The following is a 21116-nucleotide window of genomic DNA, read 5'->3' on the forward strand; positions in this document are numbered from 1 at the left end:
ATAATGATGCGGTTCCACCAGTCAATGCTTGTTTACCGGGCCCAGAAATGGTGCTCATCAGTGTCAAGTTGATGCATGACTGTTGCCAGCAACTGCAAATTGCTCTGCTCTAGGTCTTCCAGCCGGGCTGCTTGCGTGGCATCACATGGTTCTGCATGGCGGCTCCTGGCTGCGTAAATGCTGCAGGATAAGGTGTGAGGTGTTTGTAATGCTCACAACAACTGTGTACAGCTGAGCGGGGTCCATGCTTATCGTGCTATGGCGCCCATGCGGGTAACCCAGGCTTATGAAAAAAGGTGCGAAAAAGGGTTGGTTTGTTTGCCGTTGATTTCCGGGAGGGAGGGAGGTAAGTGCATCATGGGAGGCTAACCCCATGTTTCCATAACCACCTGCACCAATGTTTTGGTCCCATAAGACACTGCAAGCCCAACCCAAAATTCCACTCGGCTACGTGCACTTTGGGATAGCTACCCACATTGCAGTGTTCCATGCGTCGATGCAAGCCCTGCTAGTGAGGATGCACTCCGCCGACACAATGAGCGTAGTGTGGACACGCAAGATCGACTTGCTTAAATCGGAGGCTCGATATCGACTTACATAAAGTCGACTTAACTTTGTAGTGTAGACATGGCCTATGTCAGCGGGAGAAGCCAACATAAGTGGTAGTACAGATGTAACCTCAGTAAAGTTCTTCTAATTATTAAAGTAGAGTAATACCTGAGGAGAATACAATATGTCCTTATATGAGGCTTTCTTATTAAGGTGAGAAACCACTAATACAGTGAAATCACTAGCATTGCTCTAGCATCCTGACGGTGCCACTAACAATCTCACTCTTCAGCAGGACAAGGACTGCTAGCTGAATACATTGCTAAGGCCCCTGTCTTGCAAACAGTCCCTGCAGACAGACCCTTGCACCCATGTGAAATCTCACGGACCTCAGTGGGACTCAGCATGGATTGTCTGGCAGGATCAGGGCACTTGAGGTTCAGCACCTTGCAGGATCCTCAGCTTCAAGTTTGGGGTTGAAGGTGCCCAGCACCTCACAGGCACGCTTGGCCTTCTGCAGGAACGAAGCCTAAATGAGCATACTGAATTGTTGTTCAAAATAGAGTTAAGTGTGATAAAAAGGCAGCGTTGCCTCATTAGTACATTATAGCAATGAAATTGACGTTTACAGTGAGAAAGCAAACAGGTGACTCAGATAACCCAGGAAAGATGCTTTTGTATTATTTAAAATGGAAAAATAAAACTGGATTTCATATTTTTACATCATATAAAAACCAATGCATTTATAATAATAAAAGCCATATGGATAGAAATCTTCACTTGAATGTAAGTAGGTATTGGAGTATTAAATTACTGATTTGATGGCAAATGAGTCACAAAATCTAAAAGAATAGTCATTTCCAATCTAGTCTCTAGCTTATACTTACAAAATGATAATGTGGAAGTTCATCTTTTATAGTTATAGTCTGTTAGATTATGGCAATAAGTAAATACCTTAAGTTAAAATATACTGTAGGAAAATACAGATAAGACATAGAAATGTTATGGTAATACTGTTTGTGTGAGACATTAATACTTACTGATCATTTCTATAAGTACGGATTAGTTCATATTAATAAGAATAATAGCAGTGAAAAAGTGACAGTCTCACCGGGGGGGGGGGGGGTGTATGGAGGAGACCAAGGCAGTCACTTTATATATAACTTAATGGGATAACATTGCCTAAAACCTATTTTAAAGAAAACATGACAGGTGTCTGTCTCTCAGCAGTGTCTGTTACACTAAGAAAAAGCTTCCTCTATGATGCAGTGGAATGAATAAAGTTCAGATGGTTCTTGTGCCTGCATTTACTGTGCTCCGCTGTGACAGTAAAACCAATTAGTACTATCAAGATGTTTTCTGTTAACATTGCTGGGGGTTTCCTGACAATAGTAGCACCAAAGTATGGATCGTGAAATTCAGTCCTCCCACAAAGCCCGATGCCAAATTTTAAAGAATGGGAGCCCGAAGTCAGGCTGTCAAGTTCATAGCCAGCCTCCACTGAAATGGGGCAGCAAGCTCCTTCAAAACTCCCAGCACTATAGAATTTAGGGACCCGAGCTTTAGGGTGTCATTTTTAAAAAATAACCCATATCTGAGTATTCAGGTGGAAAGGGGAGATGAAACTCATCCCCTACAATCTACCGCCAGGGTGGAGGGCTGCTATGGGCTGGGTTGGTTGATTGCGGTACCAGAGCCAGTAGATCTGAACAAACATGGATTTGTGGTCCTTCCCTTGGTCTTGCTCTCAGATCACACGTGGCCCGTCCCCAAAGTGATCTTCATCCCCAGCCAACAGGGAGACCAAATCCACAGCACACCAGGGATTAACAGGCACTTCTGCATGGTTGCTCAGCCTGCTGACTCTCCATGCAGCCCCTATGTGGGGTTTAAGTGGTACCAAAGGCCATCTGCCAGCCCTCTAAACCAGGCCTGAATTCCACCCTGCTGGAGTATTCTGTCTTGAGGTATGCTTTCTTTGGTTTTATTTGTAAATGTGCAATAAAAAAATAGAATATTTACACCATTAAAAATTAAATTTCAGTGTCAAGGTTTTATGAAATAAAATTCAAATGTTTTCTATGTGCAACAGATTAATTATTTTCTTCGGATACCAGATACAAAACTGTTTTCAATACACAGAACAATAAACTTATTGCTGCAGCTGTAAGGCTTTTGATCCAGAAGTTTCCCAGTTGTCAGTGGTGATGCTTGTCCCATAACTGCCATGTCAGCTGTCCGCCAAGCTTCACAGTAGTTGCTAACTAGCCGGATCCCATTTGCAGTTGAACCATGCCATATGATTTTATGTGGCCTAAACAGTAATGTTTAAAGTTATTTTCCTGAAACAATCCTTTATCTGTACATTAAATCTTATGCCTAAATCTATAGCAGCCTGTGTCTCTGCACCCCTGCTGTAAATTCACTTGAAGCAATAAGAGCGTAGAAAGCAAAGCGAGGCCGAAGATACGGATGGAAAGAGAGGAAATTGGGACATCAGAGGTATTCTATTCCCTGTTCTTCTCTCCATCCTGTCCCTATCAGCAATCAATAGGAGAGCTGGAATGGAAGAAGAGGGGAATGGAGAAGAAGGAACAGAAAGGATGAGAGGAGAAGGGGGAAGTTAACCTTTGTCACATTTCTAGCAGCCCAGGGCATTTTGATACTTATCAGCTAATAAAACTACATTTCATGTAATACAGAAAATGCAGTGTGAACTTACCAAGATGGATCTGTCATGACATTTCTCCCATCAAAGGAGTATATTGGACTCTGGATGTTGAACTGTCCCCCGCTGCCAGTAAACACAGACTCCCAGTTGTTGAAGAGTATTTCTCCCTATTGAAATGTTAAAAGCCATCTTTTACTAAGGCTGTTATCATATTATGAAATGCTAGAGGTATTCTATAAATCCAAAATCTCTTCTACTTCTCAAAATACTCATGATTAAGGCTAAGATTTTTTCACGGTTACGAACAGGTCACAGGCAATAAACAAAAATTCACTGAGCCCGTGACTTGTCCGTGACTTTACTACAAATAACCGGGGGGAGGATTGGGTAGGGGGGAGGAATGGAGTCCCATGGGGGGGTGGGGAATGACAGGCCGAGCCCCGACTTCAGTAGTTGCAGCGGGGGGCGCAACCACAGAGGGCACACAGCCCCTGCTCCAGAGCTCGCCCAGCTGCGGGACAGGGGTGTGCGGCCCCCATAGGCTGGGGCACACGGCTCTGGCTGCAGACCTGCCATGCCCAGGATGTGACGGGTCTGAGGCACACGGCCCCGGCTGCAGCCCCCGCCAAGGCCCGGAGGACACGGGTCTGGGGCGCACGGTCCCAGCTGCAGTTCCCGGCCCCGGCTGCAGCCCCCAAGAGGAAGCTGGGGGCTCTGGCTGCAGTGTCCTGGTTCCAGCCAGCCCCAGTTGCAGGGCTTTGGCGCTCAGTCCCTCCTCCTCCTCCTGAAGGCCTAGAAGTCACGGAGGTCTGGTAAAGTCACGGAATCCGTGACTGCCATGACTAAATCGTAGCCTTACTCATGATTCCATCAGCGTGATCTTTCACGCCAATCTCTACACTTTATTCCTAGGAGACCTCATTTCAAACTACCACCCTTATACTGCTAGCTTTCAGCTCTACCTCTCTGTCCCAGGCCTCTCTCTTTCCTTTCACAATTGTCTCTGCCTGACTCACATTCCAACCCTTTTCCTGTATCATCTACACCTCTCCTGTCCTCCTTAACTCACAATCTCAGAGTAACTTTCGACTCTTCTCTCTCCTTCACCAAATTCATAGATTCATAGATTCTAGGACTGGAAGGGACCTCAAGAGGTCATCGAGTCCAGTCCCCTGCCCGCATGGCAGGACCAAATACTGTCTAGACCATCCCAGATAGACATTTATCTAACCTACTCTTAAATATCTCCAGAGATGGAGATTCCACAACCTCCCTAGGCAATTTATTCCAGTGTTTAACCACCCTGACAGTTAGGAACTTTTTCCTAATGTCCAACCTAGACCTCCCTTGCTGCAGTTTAAGCCCATTGCTTCTTGTTCTATCCTTAGAGGCTAAGATGAACAAGTTTTCTCCCTCCTCCTTATGACACCCTTTTAGATACCTGAAAACTGCTATCATGTCCCCTCTCAGTCTTCTCTTTTCCAAACTAAACAAACCCAATTCTTTCAGCCTTCCTTCATAGGTCATGTTCTCAAGACCTTTAATCATTCTTGTTGCTCTTCTCTGGACCCTTTCCAATTTCTCCACATCTTTCTTGAAATGCGGTGCCCAGAACTGGACGCAATACTCCAGCTGAGGCCTAACCAGAGCAGAGTAGAGCAGAAGAATGACTTCTCGTGTCTTGCTCACAACACACCTGTTAATACATCCCAGAATCATGTTTGCTTTTTTTGCAACAGCATCACACTGTTGACTCATATTTAGCTTGTGGTCCACTATAACCCCTAGATCCCTTTCTGCCGTACTCCTTCCTAGACAGTCTCTTCCCATTCTGTATGTGTGAAACTGATTTTTTCTTCCTAAGTGGAGCACTTTGCATTTGTCTTTGTTAAACTTCATCCTGTTTCACTCAGACCATTTCTCCAATTTGTCCTCCAAAGCAGTTGCAATCCCTCCCAGTTTGGTATCATCCGCAAACTTAATAAGCGTACTTTCTATGCCACTATCTAAGTCGTTAATGAAGATATTGAACAGAGCCGGTCCCAAAACAGACCCCTGCGGAACCCCACTCATTATGCCTTTCCAGCAGGATTGGGAACCATTAATAACAACTCTGAGTACGGTTATCCAGCCAGTTATGCACCCACCTTACAGTAGCCCCATCTAAATTGTATTTGCCTAGTTTATCGATAAGAATATCATGCGAGACCGTATCAAATGCCTTACTAAAGTCTAGGTATACCACATCCACAGCTTCTCCCTTATCCACAAGACTCGTTATCCTATCGAAGAAAGCTATCAGATTGGTTTGACATGATTTGTTCTTTACAAATCCATGCTGGCTGTTCCCTATCACCTTACCACCTTCCAAGTGTTTGCAGATGATTTCCTTAATTACTTGCTCCATTATCTTCCCTGGCACAGAAGTTAAACTAACTGGTCTGTAGTTTCCTGGGTTGTTTTTATTTCCCTTTTTATAGATGGGCACTATATTTGCCCTTTTCCAGTCTTCTGGAATCTCTCCCGTCTAGAGGGAGATAATAGCTAGAGGCTCAGATACCTCCTCTATTAGCTCCTTGAGTATTCTAGGATGCATTTCATCAGGCCCTGGTGACTTGCAGGCATCTAACTTTTCTAAGTGATTTTTAACTTGTTCTTTTTTTATTTTATCTGCTAAACCTACCCCCTTCCCATTAGCATTCACTGTTAGGCATTCCTTCAGACTTCTCGGTGAAGACCGAAACAAAGAAGTCATTAAGCATCTCTGCCATTTCCAAGTTTCCTGTTACTGTTTCTCCCTCTTCACTAAGCAGTGGGCCTACCCTGTCTTTGGTCTTCCTCTTGCTTCTAATGTATTGATAAAAAGTCTTCTTGTTTCCCTTTATTCTCGTAGCTAGTTTGAGCTCATTTTGTGCCTTTGCCTTTCTAATCTTGCCCCTGCATTCCTGTGTTGTTTGCCTATATTCATCCTTTGTAATCTGTCCTAGTTTCCATTTTTTATATGACTCCTTTTTATTTTTTAGATCATGCAAGATCTCGTGGTTAAGCCAAGGTGGTCTTTTGCCACATTTTCTATCTTTCCTAACCAGCAGAATAGCTTGCTTTTGGGCCCTTAATAGTGTCCCTTTGAAAAACTGCCAACTCTCCTCAGTTGTTTTTCCCCTCAGTCTTGATTCCCATGGGACCTTACCTATCAGCTCTCTGAGCTTACCAAAATCCGCCTTCCTGAAATCCATTGTCTCTATTTTGCTGTTCTCCCTTCTACCCTTCCTTAGAATTGCAAACTCTATGATTTCATGATCACTTTCACCCAAGCTGCCTTCTACTTTCAAATTCTCAACGAGTTCCTCCCTATTTGTTAAAATCAAGTCTAGAACACCTTCCCCCCTAGTAGCTTTTTCAACCTTCTGAAATAAAAAGTTGTCTGCAATGCAGTCCAAGAATTTGTTGGATAGTCTGTGCCCTGCTGTGTTATTTTCCCAACATATATCCGGATAGTTGAAGTCCCCCATCACCACCAAATCTTGGGCTTTGGGTGATTTTGTTAGTTGTTTAAAAAAAGCCTCATCCACCTCTTCCACCTGGTTAGGTGGCCTGTAGTAGACTCCTAGCATGACATCACCCTTGTTTTTTACCCCTTTTAGCCTAACCCAGAGACTCTCAACACTTCCATCTCCTATGTCCATCTCTACCTCAGTCCAAGTGTGTACATTTTTAATATATAAGGCAACACCTCCTCCCTTTTCCCCCTGTCTATCCTTCCTGAGCAAGCTATATCCATCCACAACAACATTCCAATCATGTGTATTATCCCACCAAGTTTCAGTGATGCCAACAATGTCACAGTTGTCTTTAATGTAAAGCTTCTTGTTTGAAAGGCCTTGTACAAATTAGTTCCTGCATACCTCACCTCTCTGCTCTACCCTTTTTGCTACTCCCCTGCCTTGGTCTCATGCTGAGTGCACCTGTGTCTGTGTCTGCAGTAAATTCATTTTTCTTATAGCTGGAATGACTAAATTAGAGAAGTGGAGTTAAAGAGGTGTTAAAACTGTAGCAGGCAAAGTCAGAGGGTGGGATTAATTTCACTCATCCTTGTGATGGTCCAAAAAGTTATTTGAAAATTCTCACATTCCTAATAAAATCTGACTTCTACCTGAAGAGAAAGCTGAAAACAATTTTTAATGGTTAATGCAAATTCTGGTAAAACCAAAATCGTTCTAGGGCCATTACAACTGTAATTGTAATACAAGATGACTGTATTTTTGAACTGCCTTTGAGTATTCATTTCTCATCCCAATCACAACAAGATACATTTTTATTTTGGAGACTCTTCCTCCCAGAGGTCCGAATTGCAGGGGGTTTCGGAACGGAACTCTCCAACCTTCTGAGTGCTGGGAGGTCAGATATCACTCCTGCAAGCCAACTGGCTTGTTGGCTAGTGCTGGGAGCCAGCCAGTATTTCAGAGCTGTGCTTTGGCACACGTGTGTATGTGTAAGACGCCACAAGATGACTCAGATTCTAGAAAAAGTGAGATTCTGCTCAGTTATCGTGATGTAAATCCAGTTTAACTATTGCTTAAGAGCTGAATTTGGCCCACTAGCATTAAAGATGGGACATGTGGTCACCGTAGTCTATTAAGCTCTGCAGGCAGACTAGAAGGCGTAGGCTAGCGTATGGCCTCGAGAAACAGACTCGCCTTGGGGGTAAGAATTCTAAGGCTGTTTCCAAAACAGGATTATTGAAAGAGAAACATCTAAAAAGTTACATATTATACCATTGCCTTGGCATCAGTTCACTGTAAGCCAAACATTCTCATTGCTTTGTTTCTACCATTAGCCTTATAATTTTGAAAAAGAAACTCTGAAAATGCAGCTGCTTCTAGCCTAAGTGTAAGACATTGCATAGCTATGCTTATCACAAGGATACAGATGGGAAAAACAAGGCTTTTCCTTTATAAGATACTATGACCAAACAGCTCAGAGCCAAGAAGCAAGCAAAAAAAAAGTCTGTTACCTCAGTTGATTTCCAAGATTTTTGGATTGCTAGAGACCACCTTTATACAGCAAATAAAGCATTTGTTTTTACCTTAAGGTTAACTATTGGTAGATTGTATCTGTCTGATTTTCTCACAACTGTAGACAGATCTTGCAAATGGGATGATAGGAAAGCTCTGTATGTTGACATTAAACCGGCCGCTCGGGCTTGTTGAAAGCATTGATAATCAGCTCGCATGGCACCAGAAAGTGGCAAGTTCAAAGCCACCAAATGCAGCTGGAAAATAAGGAAAAAATCTCACTGATTTCAGGTTTAAGTTATAACATCTATTAAGCAATTAATCTGCCTCCACCCTGATAAAGAAAATGTGCCCTTGAGAAAAGCAGAAAGACAAATAGCTGAGCATAATAGTTAGTACATTCCAAAGAAGACTATTTAGATGAACCTTTCGTGATGAAGGTATATTTGCCACCATTACATCACACTTCTTAAAGAAGTCATGTTCAGCTTGATGAGCCACGGGCCAGCCCACACCAGCAATATGTTATCTTCAAATAGTTAGACAACCATAAAATCATTTCAAAACCAAAAAACTTCCATTTTAAACAACAGTTAAGATTTGCTAAACACAGTTACTGTTACGTTGCTTATAAGAGCCCAACCATTACAAGGCAATAAATACAGTTAAGGACATAGCCAGGCAATGGCCACAAAAATTCATTGTAATCAACCACAAGGAAAAGCATTTTTTAATCACAATGTAAGAAGCTGAACTCTGATCATATGTTATTCTTTCAGATGCAGTAATTCTGTTATCTTGACTAAATATTTAAACAATTTTTTATAGAGGAAAATTTATATTCTGAAACATCCATTTGACAACTAACAACCACCAATTGTCCTCATGGCAAAAACAGGAATAGCTATGACTAAAATATGTTAAATCAACATTAATGAACTTTAAACGTAGCCTTTGTCCTAGATTTTGTTATAGTATAGAAGTGAGTCCATATTCATAGCTCAGAAATCAGGAATGCATTTGCTAGAGGACATGAAGAAAGGTTAGAATAACAAAAACAATTCTTAAAGAAGATATTTAAAATTTTTCATAGCTTCTAAACTAACTAAAAGACGTAATTGAAAATTCTCAGAGTAATTGCTATAAATTCAGAGGGGATACATTTAAAAATTCAAACAAAGGTTTAATCCCTGCTTTAAGCCCAAATCTCAGGTATGCAGCTGTAATAGTGCCTCTAATGTAATTCTTCTACTTACTGTTGGTTTTCCATGATTAATAGTTGAAACTGGTCTTAGTGCTGGAAGAGACTGAAATCCCTATTAGTTCAACATACAGAAATAAATCAGAGTTAAGATACAATGCTCAAATCACGGAAAAAAAGACAACTTTCTTACTCCAGCTTGTTGTTGGGAATACTGCAGAATTTTTTTGTAGTGAAATAAAAATTGAACCACATAGAATATAAAGTCATATTACTCTGAGTATAACATCCCGCAACTTTAAATCCAGGTACATATTACACACTAAGGTCCTGATTTAGAAAGTCACGCAAGCATGTATTTACATGCTGTCTTGAACAGGGATGCTTTCCTGAATGTGGGTCTACAATACTAACACTAATCTGCCTATCTGTATCAATGCCAGAATGCACTTGAATGCATGCACTGCAGCAGACAGTGCTTAGTACGAAGACAACATGGTTGAGATGGATTCAAATGAAAAACAGAGTGAGACAAGACAGGCCACCCACAGTAGAGAAAAATCCTGTTGAGAGGGAGCCTATCTGCAAAACATTTTTCCCATTTGTAATATTTCAATGCAGTTTTCCACAAGCCATGAACAGTTTTGCACTTACATAGCCTGAAATTGCTGGAGGTGGAGGGCTATCAGCTGGGATGGGAATTAATTCCCCAAGCTGGAAGAACACAAAATGAAGAGATAAACAAAAACATATACATGAATGAATTATATTTCTTTAAACTGTGCCGAAGGATAATCTTAGCACCCACACTCTCCCCTTAAAGAATATTTGCAACAAAACCAAACTTGAAGAAGAAGAACTACATGATGCAATAATACCTGCAATCTTCTCCATCCTCCTCGAACACGGATAAACACCTCGCTACTTTCACTCAGGTAGATTAATGTACCTTCTGCCACTAAGTGAACCTTTTGCAACATTCCATCAATATTTCTGAATGTTGTAACCTGTCAAATAACAAGGAAACAGAATAATCAAAAATAAGGGACATTTGCAGATAAAATTAAGTCTTTCTTTGAAGTGGAAATTAATAGAAGTCATAGAATGAAAATAGACTTTCTGTACAGTAAATATTTATAAAGCCTGTATTAGCTCATTTCACCCAATTTTGTTTATGTGGCATCCACTTCTTTTGGCCCTTATCATGAAAGGTGGATCTGGACTGGTAGTTGCCTGTTACATTCATTGACTGCATCAGCCATGAAGGAGTTTGGGGTTGGGTGTGAAAATAGGAACTCTGAGCCCTTAGCAGGAACACAGTACTTCTTATCTGCTCTCTTGCAGGTAGGGGGTTATGGTAGCAGGAGTCTGCCAAATTGTCTTTGCAGTTCAAACAGAGCCTTGTTTATAGGCAGGGCTATACTATCATTAATGATCTGGAGGATGGCGTGGACTGCGCCCTCAACAAGTTTGCAGATGACACTAAACTGGGAGGAGTGGTAGATATGCTGGAGGGTAGGGATAGGATACAGAGGGACCTAGACAAATTAGAGGATTGGGCCAAAAGAAATCTGATGAGGTTCAACAAGGACAAGTGCAGAGTCCTGCACTTAGGATGGAAGAATCCCATGCACTGCTACAGACTAGGGACCGAATGGCTAGGCAGCAGTTCTGCAGAAAAGGACCTAGGGGGTGACAAGAAGCTGGATATAAGTCAACAGTGTGCCCTTGTTGCCAAGAAGGCTAATGGCATTTTGGGCTGTATAAGTAGGGGCAATGCCAGCAGATCGAGGGACGTGATCATTCCCCTCTATTCGACATTGGTTAGGCCTCATCTGGAGTACTGTGTCCAGTTTTGGGCCCCACACTACAAGAAGGACGTGGAAAAATTGGAAAGAGTCCAGCGGAGGGCAACAAAAATGATAAGGGGGCTGGAGCACATGACTTACGAGGAGAGGCTGAGGGAACTGGGATTGTTTAGTCTGCAGAAGAAAAGAATGGGGGGGGGGGATTTGATAGCTGCTTTCAACTACCTGAAAGGGGGTTCCAAAGAGGATGGAGCTAGGCTGTTCTCAGTGGTAGCAGATGACAGAACAAGGAGTAATGGTCTCAAGTTGCAGTGGGGGAGGTTTACGTTGGATATTAGGAAAAACTTTTTCACTAGGAGGGTGAAAGCACTGGAATAGGTTACCTAGGGAGGTGGTGGAATCTTCTTCCTCAGAGGTTTTTAAGGTCAGGCTTGACAAAGCCCTGGTTGGGATGATTTAGTTGGGGATTGGTCCTGCTTTGAGCAGGGGGTTGGACTAGATGACCTCCTGAGGTCCCTTCCAACCCTGATATTCTATGATTCTATGATACCAGAGGAGGCAGTATGAAGGATGCCAATCAATTTGTGTTGAGTCTCCTGAACCTCCTCCAGTGGGATTTGGGAAGAACCTGCAATTCTTCTCATGAGATCCAGAAACTGTTTAAAATCATCTGTGTATAGAGGAGGAATCACTGCCTCATCAGGTGAGGAGAAGAGCTATTAGTCTGAAGCATAGCTTCCTCAACAGCCCTTCTCTCCTGATACTCAAAAGATTCCTCCTGGGGAAGCGATGGACATGGAAAAGCTGAATGAGTAGGAGGGTGATGCCCCTGACACTCCCTGTGAGTTTAGCTAGGAGCTCTGGAGAATTGTTCCCTATAGGCAGCCTATACAACCCAGAATGACCAGTGACCAGTAGGGTGGTCCATATGGGAAGGGAGGGGGCACCTATGAATACTCATACCAGGGGGATCCTGGGGCATCCCGTGTGCATCTGTGCCTCGAGGATTCCCTTATAGAGGGTGTTGAGAGAGGCAGCTTTGGGCTGGTAATCGAGTGAACTTTGAACAGAAATCTGGAAGTCAGAGGAATTGTCCTCATTGTAGTCCAGAAGGGGGCAGCTGGTGGAATTGAGACTGGGAGTCTGTCCATTCAAGAGGGTACCAGAGTGTGTCTGTGCCAGGGAATGGTGTGGTACCAGCAAGGAAAAAGCTTCAGTACCCAGAGTCTTTCAGCACCCATCAGTAGAGGTGTCTCCGGTTTGTTTGAAATGACCAAGTCCTTAGAGAATCTGAACTTCTGCAGTACCAGAGGAAGCTGTGCAGTAACCTGATGGGGTTCAAAGCTGGAGGCAGGTGGCACTAAGGATGACCTCAATTTCAAGGGTACCATCTGGCACTGTGCAGTTTGGGGAACTACTGGCATTGCAGGAGTTATCAACACTGAAGTTGGTACTGGTCTAGTTGATGCAGAATGCTTAGAGTCTCCAGAGGTGCAATCCTGCTTGGATAGTATGAGTTGGGCTTAGATACCGAACACTGAGGGGTACTGTGAGTAGATACCTGCTACTTTCATAGAACCTATGGTACTGGGAGATCAAAGTGCCTCAACATTACTCTTTTTAGGATGCGAGGTCTTCAAAGTGGAAGGTCTCTGAGGTGACTTCTTAGCACTGACTTCTCTGAGGGATCAAGAGCTCCTCTTTTTGGAAGTCTTACAGTTGTCCTCCACAGACGTCTCCTGAGTGGGCTGCGGAGGTTGATGGGACACTCCTTGTAGATCTAGTTTTGAACCTGAGCAATCCTACATTTAAAAGGGATAGGAATGTACCTTAAGCAATGGAGGTAGCTAGAGTGGCTGTCACTAACTGGTATAGACTTCTGGCAAGTTAGGCAGTGCTTAAAACCTGGGAATCCACACATAACCTGAGGATGAAAAATAACTTCTTTCGAAGGAAGGAGTAATCCCTCAGGGAGGTGAGGTGGGGAAGATGAAAGGTCTCTCCAAAAGAAATCCCCACAAAACTAACCAAAATAAAGGATGCTAGATGCCTAACTAATTACTAAACTAGAGGAAAATCTTGCTCTAAAGGCAGACTAGCAAAGAATTAAGCACCGCAAGATGCTTCATCTCAGGCTGAGGCCGTTGAGAAGGAACTTTGGGTGGTTTGTCCACTGCTGTCCTATATACCCTCGGTACAGGACAGCTGGGACATGACTGGGCATTGCTATCAAAAGTCTCTGATCAAAGGCACAGGGGACACATGCACACCTAAAGTGGAGCACCTATAGGGACAGGAGGAAAGTCTGTTGAAAATATTGACCTGAATTACTGGGTTTTATTCTACTTGGGTACCTAGTTTCCTTGGAAGAAAGACTGGGCTCAGTATTATTTATTCTAATCACATAACATATTAAGTTGTCATGTTGTATATTCCTTCAGCGGTACTGATTTGTATCTGCAACATGCAGCCCCTCCACTGATTTAGAATCCTATTAATCTTTTTGAATTATTTTGATAAGATGCTACTAATAAGCCACCAAACTGAGCTTTACTCTCTTTGCTCTTTTTCTGAAGACTTATTATATAGAGAAGGGAAGTGATGCAGTAGTGGCCTTCTATTGGAGTGTTTCCATTGACATTCATGCTCTGAAAATGGCAAACTTATGTTTTCTTCTCTTACCAGGTTCCTAGTTCCTGGTAATCCTGGCTCCCCGGGAGGACCTGGTGGCCCTGGAACTGCAGCTGCTAAAATAAAACAAAAATATGCTTCATGTCTCTTTTTTGAGAGAAAGAGAGTGAGAAGGTGAGAGGAAATACTTGATAATGTTGTGTAGGACAAAGGTCTTATTGGCATGAGTTTGTGACAACTATAGTACTCCCATGCACTGACGTCCTGAGTGAGTGTGTTCACACAAGCTACAGAAAATCTATTTGTAATGATTTTGGTACTATTTTTCTTGTATCCTTCCATCTGGGTGGATAGTCATATATCCTGCAAGCTCTTCTGCACATGTTTAACTTTAAGCACGTGACTAATATTTAAATCAGTGAGACTACTCCCACGCTTGAAGATAAGCTTTGTGTTTGCAGACTCAAGGCCTCAGTTATCCTCTGTACAATTTGCAAGGGATCATAAAATCCCCTAAAAATAACCTAAAATAACTTTTCTTTACAAAAAAGGTTCACAACTTCAAGGTCACCTATCTCATTACTTTTAATGTTTAGAAGAAACTGGCACCGCCTAAGGGAGAGCTGGGAATCGTTCTTCTACAATGATATGAACCTTCATTTCTAATACTGTTGGGTTGTGACAGGTTTAAGACTTCTCACTACTCCAGAACTGAGATTTGTTCACCCCGATCCCTGGGCCAGTGTATTTTGGAGTGACAATTCCACAAGTAGCAGAGAAAGGAGGAAATATTTCTCTGGCAGGTTGATCATATATTAGTGGTTGTTTGAAGTTGCTCAGAGGTTTGGAAAGCAACAAATAATCCCTGCAGGCTGTGTGTCAGTGGTTCCCAGTGGGAGCTCAAGGCAGCTCCTTCCACTGAAGCTGAGATGAAGGTGTCTGAACTGGAGAATCCATGCTCTAGGATGGGTCACAAACCACCATGTTAGAAAGATCCTATAGTCAGAGGCAGGCGCCTCCTTGGAAAGGAAAAAACAAGCGAGAAAGGGAGGACAAAGAAAGGTTGAGGGGGAGCAAGGGAAAGCATGATAGGGGTGATGTGGGGAGGATAAGCGGTGTAGTGGGGAGCACAGTTATGCTGAGGGATGGAATGAGGTGGGAAGGAATAACTTTTATAGTCAAGGGACAGTTTTCCAGATTAATCTGAGTGTCTGGAAGCCTGGCACTCCCAGGCACCCTGGTGACAATTTCACTTACGTTTTCAGCACTTCTCAGAATGCATACAAAGACCAGCAGCAGCTCCCAGACACAACTGCCCCCACTATTTCCCAGCTTAATTGGAAATCTGTAGCTTGATTTCCCCCCCCCAAATGCTGGCAATTCTGCAAGTGCATGTAACGTGCACAACGTTGGCACATGGTGTTTACAAGCTAGGGTGACCAGATGTCCCAATTTTATAGGGACAGTCCCGATATTTGGGGCTTTTTCTTATATAGATACCTATTACCCCTCCACCCCCTGTCCTGATTTTTCACACTTGCTGTCTGGTCACCCTATTACAAGCTGAAGGAGAAATGTCATGCAATAATTTTCTGTGATTGTCTCTTTGAGAAGATCTGGTGAGGGTAAGTGGCTGCACTTAACACAATGTCCCACTCCTGTTTATTCATCCACAGCCCCCAGGAAGGTTTACTGAGTGTCTCTGCTATTACATGGGAGGAAGAACAAAAGAAAAGGCACAGAAGAAAGGGCCCAATCCTGCTTCTGATGACTTCAGTGGGACAGGGATCCGGCTCACAATGAAGGGAGAGGGGCATAAGTTAATCGAGGGAAAAAAGTTAAAAATTACACCAAATATATATTAAAGAAAAATGTCTTGTTTCTACTATATTCTTGTATCCTTCCAGTCTGAACTAGTTTGTGCTAAATATAACACCATAAAAACATTTTTAAAAGGTAGTTTAAAAAAGACCCCTAAAATTCAGAAAGCCATATCACCAGCACATTAACACACTCCAGGGCTTGTTTTATTAGAGTATAAAAGCATGTGATGATGGTGTGTTAATGGAAGAACAAAGCATCCCCTGATGCAGTTTAGTGCCATTAACATTCCCTAAATACGTTTTTCATTAAATCTCATGTAACCTTGGAACCATCTTTACAATCTACAGAGTCATCATTCTGGTGCACTTGTGGGGATCTTTTTAGACCAACTGTTATGTGCCTGTGGCAGGGGACAGAGGCTTGATTCAAAGCCAGCATTCAGTAGTTTAGCCTTTCCTGTCTCCCACACTACAGCATGTGGGAATTCTGACATGGCTAACCAGGAGCCTAATTAAAAGGAGACAAACTCATGCCTGGGCTCCATTCAGATTTACTAAATGGACATTCATCAGTTTGCTTAATAAAGCAAAGAAGAGGATGCGTAGGAGGGAGACTGAGGTCAGTGGCAGAACAGTCTAGGGAAGGAACACACCCAACGATTGTCTGGAATGTTTTGTTTAGTTTGACTGGGTTTTAAGCAATTTCGAGAAGTGCTTGATGTGGAGGACATGGTAGCTGCCTGTAATATTTTATGAATATTGTTTATCTCTGTGTGTTTGATATAGTATTTGCTATCTTACCAAGTGTTAATTCAGACAGGAAAGCAGACAAACACTTCTGATAGCCACCCATCTACAGATAACTATATTGCAATTCAGAGAGCCAACTGCTTGGAAGTCTACCCCTCATTCCCTGCTGGGCTGCATAAATTGGCTTGACCAGGTTCAGTAAAGGTCTGCCCCTGTAGAAGGGGTGAGATACGAGGGGAAACGGGCTGAATCCCAGCCCCCAGATGCAAGGGTGTCTGGATAAGTTAGGCCTACGTAAGGTTTGGGTAAGAAAGCTATGCGTGTCGGCTGGTTGTTGTGTAACTAACCCTTTGCTCTTGTTATGCTGTGTTCCAGCTGTTGAGACTAAACAATGCTTGGTGGTTTAAAAGGCTGTTTTGGCTCATAGTCACACACTAGTCACAGCTCCCAAAGAGAAGAACTGCAGGATTCAAGCCCAGTCAGGCCTGCTGAGGAGTTAGAGTCAGTGCACAGGGTACAGGACCCAGTCTGGCAGAATGGCAGGCTACCACCCCACAGTAGATGTAAGCAAGCAGACTGTCCTCTGTACATTCAAAGAGACTTTAGAGGGGTCAAAAGTTCAGCCAGCTCCAAAACATGACACTTGGTTACGGCAATGCATTCTCAACGTTCAGGCAATAAAACCCCTAAGGAAGTACCTCTGCAAGTTTGGAGTTGCAGAGCTGCAGTCTAAAGTGGTTTACAAAACTCCTCCCTCGTGTGTGACTATATGGGCCACATTTTGTCCCGGTGCTAATCTAGTACACTCAAACCCAACAAAGGTGTGAAAACTGAAAATGTGTGGGTTTTGCCTATGTTAAAAAATTCTTACAACTGTTTTGCTCAGAAGCTGTAGCGCCTCCATGTTTATGAGCTGGAATCTTAAATTTGGCAGAAGGCATCATCCTTTTTCTGGCCCTGTGAAAATTTGCCAAGTTATAAAGCCTATGAAAGTTTCCAGTTGAAGTTTGACAACAAAATTCTCCAAACATTCCATTTCCACTGAGCATGCCCTGCCAGGGCCAAACTCGCCGAGTATGCTCCAGCCCTGGACTGAGCAGAATTTCCCTGCAGTTCCCCCTGTAAGCCTGGCTGCTGGGAGCTGCTGTGGAACCAGGCAGTGGAATGGAGAACAGAGTGACCATCTCTTCTGTGCTCTCCATGTCACCCTCTCCCTGCTGGAGCTCAGGCAGTGTGGAGGAGAAGGAAGCAGCCTGTCTCAAATGCAGAAAAATATAAGAGCTTCCATGCTGGGTCAGACCATGACCCAACTTGCCCAATATTCTGTCTCTGACAGTGGCCTGTACCAGAGCTTCAGGGGAGTGTACAGAACAGAGCAATTATGGAGTAATCCACTCATGTCCTCCACTCCCAGCTTTTGGTAACCAGCGGTTTAGGGTGGCCCTGAGCATGGGACTGTATCCCTGACCATCGTGGCTAATAGTCATTGATGGACCTACCCTGCACGAATCTTACCAGTTCTTTTTTTAACCCAGTTATACCTTGGCCATCACAACATCCCATGGCAATGAGTTCCACATTAGTTGTGCATTGTGTGAAAAATTACTTCCCCTTGTTTGTATTAAATCTGCTGCCTATTAATTTCATTCGGTGACCCCTGGTTTTTGTACATGTGAAAAGGTAAATAACACTTTGCTATTGACGTTTCCATACCATTCATGATTTTATAGACTTCCATCATACCGCCCTTTAGTCGTCTCTTTTCTAAGATGAACAGCCCTAATTTTTTAGTCTCTCCTCAGACTGAAGTTGTTCCATCCCCTCGATTATCTTTGCCTTTCTCTGAACCTTTACCAGTTCCCGTATATCCTTTTTGAGATGCGGTGACCAGAACTGGATACAATATTCAAGATATGGGCATACCATAGATTTATATAGCGGCATTATGATATTTTCTGTCTTATTTTTTATCCCTTTCCTTATAGTTCCTAAAATGCAGGTAGCCTTTTTGACCGCTGCTATGCACTGAACCTAAGTTTTCAGAGAACTATCCAGGGTGACTCCAAGATCTCTTTCTTGGGTGGTAACAGCTGCTTTAGAACCCATCATTGTATATGTATAGTTGGGATTATTTTTCCCCAGTGTGCATTACTTTGCACTTAAAATGTTGACATTCATCTGCCATTTTGCTGTCCAGTCACCCAGGTTTGAGAGATCCCTCTGTAACGGCCCAGTACAGCTCCTTATGGACCCCACTGTTCACCTCTCTCGTTGTGAAAACTGACCATTTATTCCCACCTTTTGTTTCCTATCTTTCAACCAGTTAATGATCCATAAAAGGACCTTCCCTCTTATCTCATGGTTACTTAGTTTTCTTAAGAGCCTTTGGTGAATGAAGGACCTTGCCAAAGGCTTTCTGAAAATCCAAGTACATAATACCAAGGGGATCATCCTTATCTACATGCTTGTTGACTCCCTCAGATAATTTTAACAGATTAGGGAGGCAGGGCTTTTCTTTACAAAAACTGTGTTGACCCTTCACCAACAAGTTGTGTTTATCTATGTGTCTGATAATTCTGTTGAACAGCAGATGGGGTTACAGGGCCAGGGTAGGCAGATGGGTTGGATGGGGACAGGGTAGACTCTGGGAGATAGTGGCTGGCTAAGCTGGGATGCAGGTGTGCGCACACACACACACACACACACACACACACACACACACACAGGAAAAAGCAGGTTCAGAGCTCCCTCACCTGAGCCATATATCGCTGGAGGTCCTGGGGGTCCAGGAGGGCCTGGTGGGCCGGGAGGTCCAACTATTCCATACCCTGGAGATCCAGGTAGGCCAGGTAACCCAGGGGGGCCTCTTGGCCCAACAATTGAATCCCCCTTTGGCCCCTGTCAAGGCAGAGACTATTGTTTAAACACAAAAATGATACACATGCAGCAGTCTGAGTGAGCAATGGCGTAAGCACCCTGATCTCAATAGCGAGATCCTGAAGTTAGCCTCCCAAACCCATATTTGGGCATAATTTAGTCTGTAGTCTGATTTTCAGAAATGCTGAGCACTCAGAAGCTCTCACTGAAGACAACAGAAAATGAAAATCTTACTATTTAGGTACCTAAACTATGGATTTAGAGCCTAATTTTTTGCAACGCTTTCTGAAAATCTTGGCCCAGGTGCTTGGATCTGCTCCGAGTATCTGATTTCCCCCCTAATGCTGTACACTATTCACCATGCACCTGAACCGCCAGTGCACAACTAAGGTCACTCCAAGTTTGATATACTTAAAATGGTGTCAAGATTGTCTCATGATGCCTGTGAGAAGGTTTTAGCCCTAAGGATACATGACTCACCCTGAGTGCCTCCCGCATTGCAACAGTATCCCAGCCTTCTACCCCATTCCTCACCTTGCCCTCTACAGACCCCATCTACCTAGCCTCCCAATTTATGAGTGCCAGAATAGGGAATCCTGCAATTTGGCAGGGAGCATCATGATCCCCATGCATCTTCAGCCCCTCCCCCCCACATCCTTCAGGCCAGCCTGCATATATGGAACAGGTTGGGGCCATGTATCCAAAATGCCTGGTTATTGTCTGCTGCAGTTGATGTGTCACCCAGTCTCTGCTGTTCTTCAGGCAAAGCATTTCTCTGCCAGACAACAGACTGGTGCAGAGGGAGCAGTTCCCAGCAGAGTCAAATGGGATAATTCAGGACTCACTGCAGGCCAGGGTCCTATCCTGGCACTCCTTCCCAGTTGCCACAGACCTTCCTTCTTTTCTGGCACAGTTATCATTAATGGAACCTAGCAAACCCCATACAGTAGCCAATTAACAGGTGCCATCCACCTGGGGATTAGCAAAACTGCTTCTAAAGCTGATTTTTATGGTGATTAACACAGGATAAAAAACTAGATAGATTACAAAGCAGCTGAATTTTATAGGAACTGTTCAGACTGATACACATGGGATTTTTCATTAATGTTTTTGGAGCACTGGATGTTAGTTACGTTAGAAAATGTTAGTTAACTAGATGGCCAACATTTTTCAATATGGACACTATATTATTTGTGTACTGATTATTTTGACCTTTATGATGATATAACCAGTAACATCATATGTATCTTAATTTATGTTATTGGTATTATGAAGCTACTTATTGACGTAGCTAATTCAGGCAACAGAGCAAAATGTTAAATCTGTTTTTTCTGGCAACTTAATTACCACACATGATATTAAAATGTGTATATTTAATATTGTGAATAAATCCTATATGCAAGTCATACTAATTTTATTTGTATTTATTTTTAAACTTCTAAAATACACATCGTTATACACATTTAGGCATATGTATGGAAATATAAAATCACACATGGCATAGTGTGATTTTACAACCTAGAACAACAGCTTCCAAACAAAACACTCCCCCAGCCATCTTTCAACGAAAAACCTGAACAAGTAGATCTTGCAGTGTGTCACGAAGGCTCTCTCTGACCAGCTACAAAGTTGAGGGACTTCTGCTGAGAATGCTGCCACTGGCAGATTACTATATATTTTTATTCTTACCCTTTATTGGTCACTATGCCCAAAAGAGGCAATAGTCTTTGTAAATTCAGACAGCGTAATGAGAGAGGCTCTCCCCACACTGAACCTGTTGGGTACAGTTCT

The 21116-nt window shown here is 43.0% G+C and overlaps 1 protein-coding gene across 1 annotated transcript in view; it reads right to left on the bottom strand.

The window, feature by feature from the left end:
- Nucleotides 1-2646: 2646 nt before the first annotated feature.
- The window catches only part of COL15A1 (collagen type XV alpha 1 chain), a 198937-nt gene continuing 180467 nt past the window's right edge, over nt 2647-21116 (bottom strand). The window contains exons 36-43 of the mRNA XM_065400013.1: nt 19202-19346; nt 13927-13991; nt 10315-10443; nt 10091-10150; nt 9492-9551; nt 8307-8492; nt 3272-3387; nt 2647-2863 (exon numbers count right to left, since the gene is read on the bottom strand). Coding sequence (XP_065256085.1) covers nt 2647-2863; nt 3272-3387; nt 8307-8492; nt 9492-9551; nt 10091-10150; nt 10315-10443; nt 13927-13991; nt 19202-19346 — 978 coding nt within the window. The remainder of the gene's footprint in view (nt 2864-3271; nt 3388-8306; nt 8493-9491; nt 9552-10090; nt 10151-10314; nt 10444-13926; nt 13992-19201; nt 19347-21116) is intronic.

This window comes from Emys orbicularis, chromosome 2, assembly GCF_028017835.1.
Source record: "Emys orbicularis isolate rEmyOrb1 chromosome 2, rEmyOrb1.hap1, whole genome shotgun sequence".
Classification (NCBI taxonomy): Eukaryota; Metazoa; Chordata; order Testudines; family Emydidae; genus Emys; species Emys orbicularis.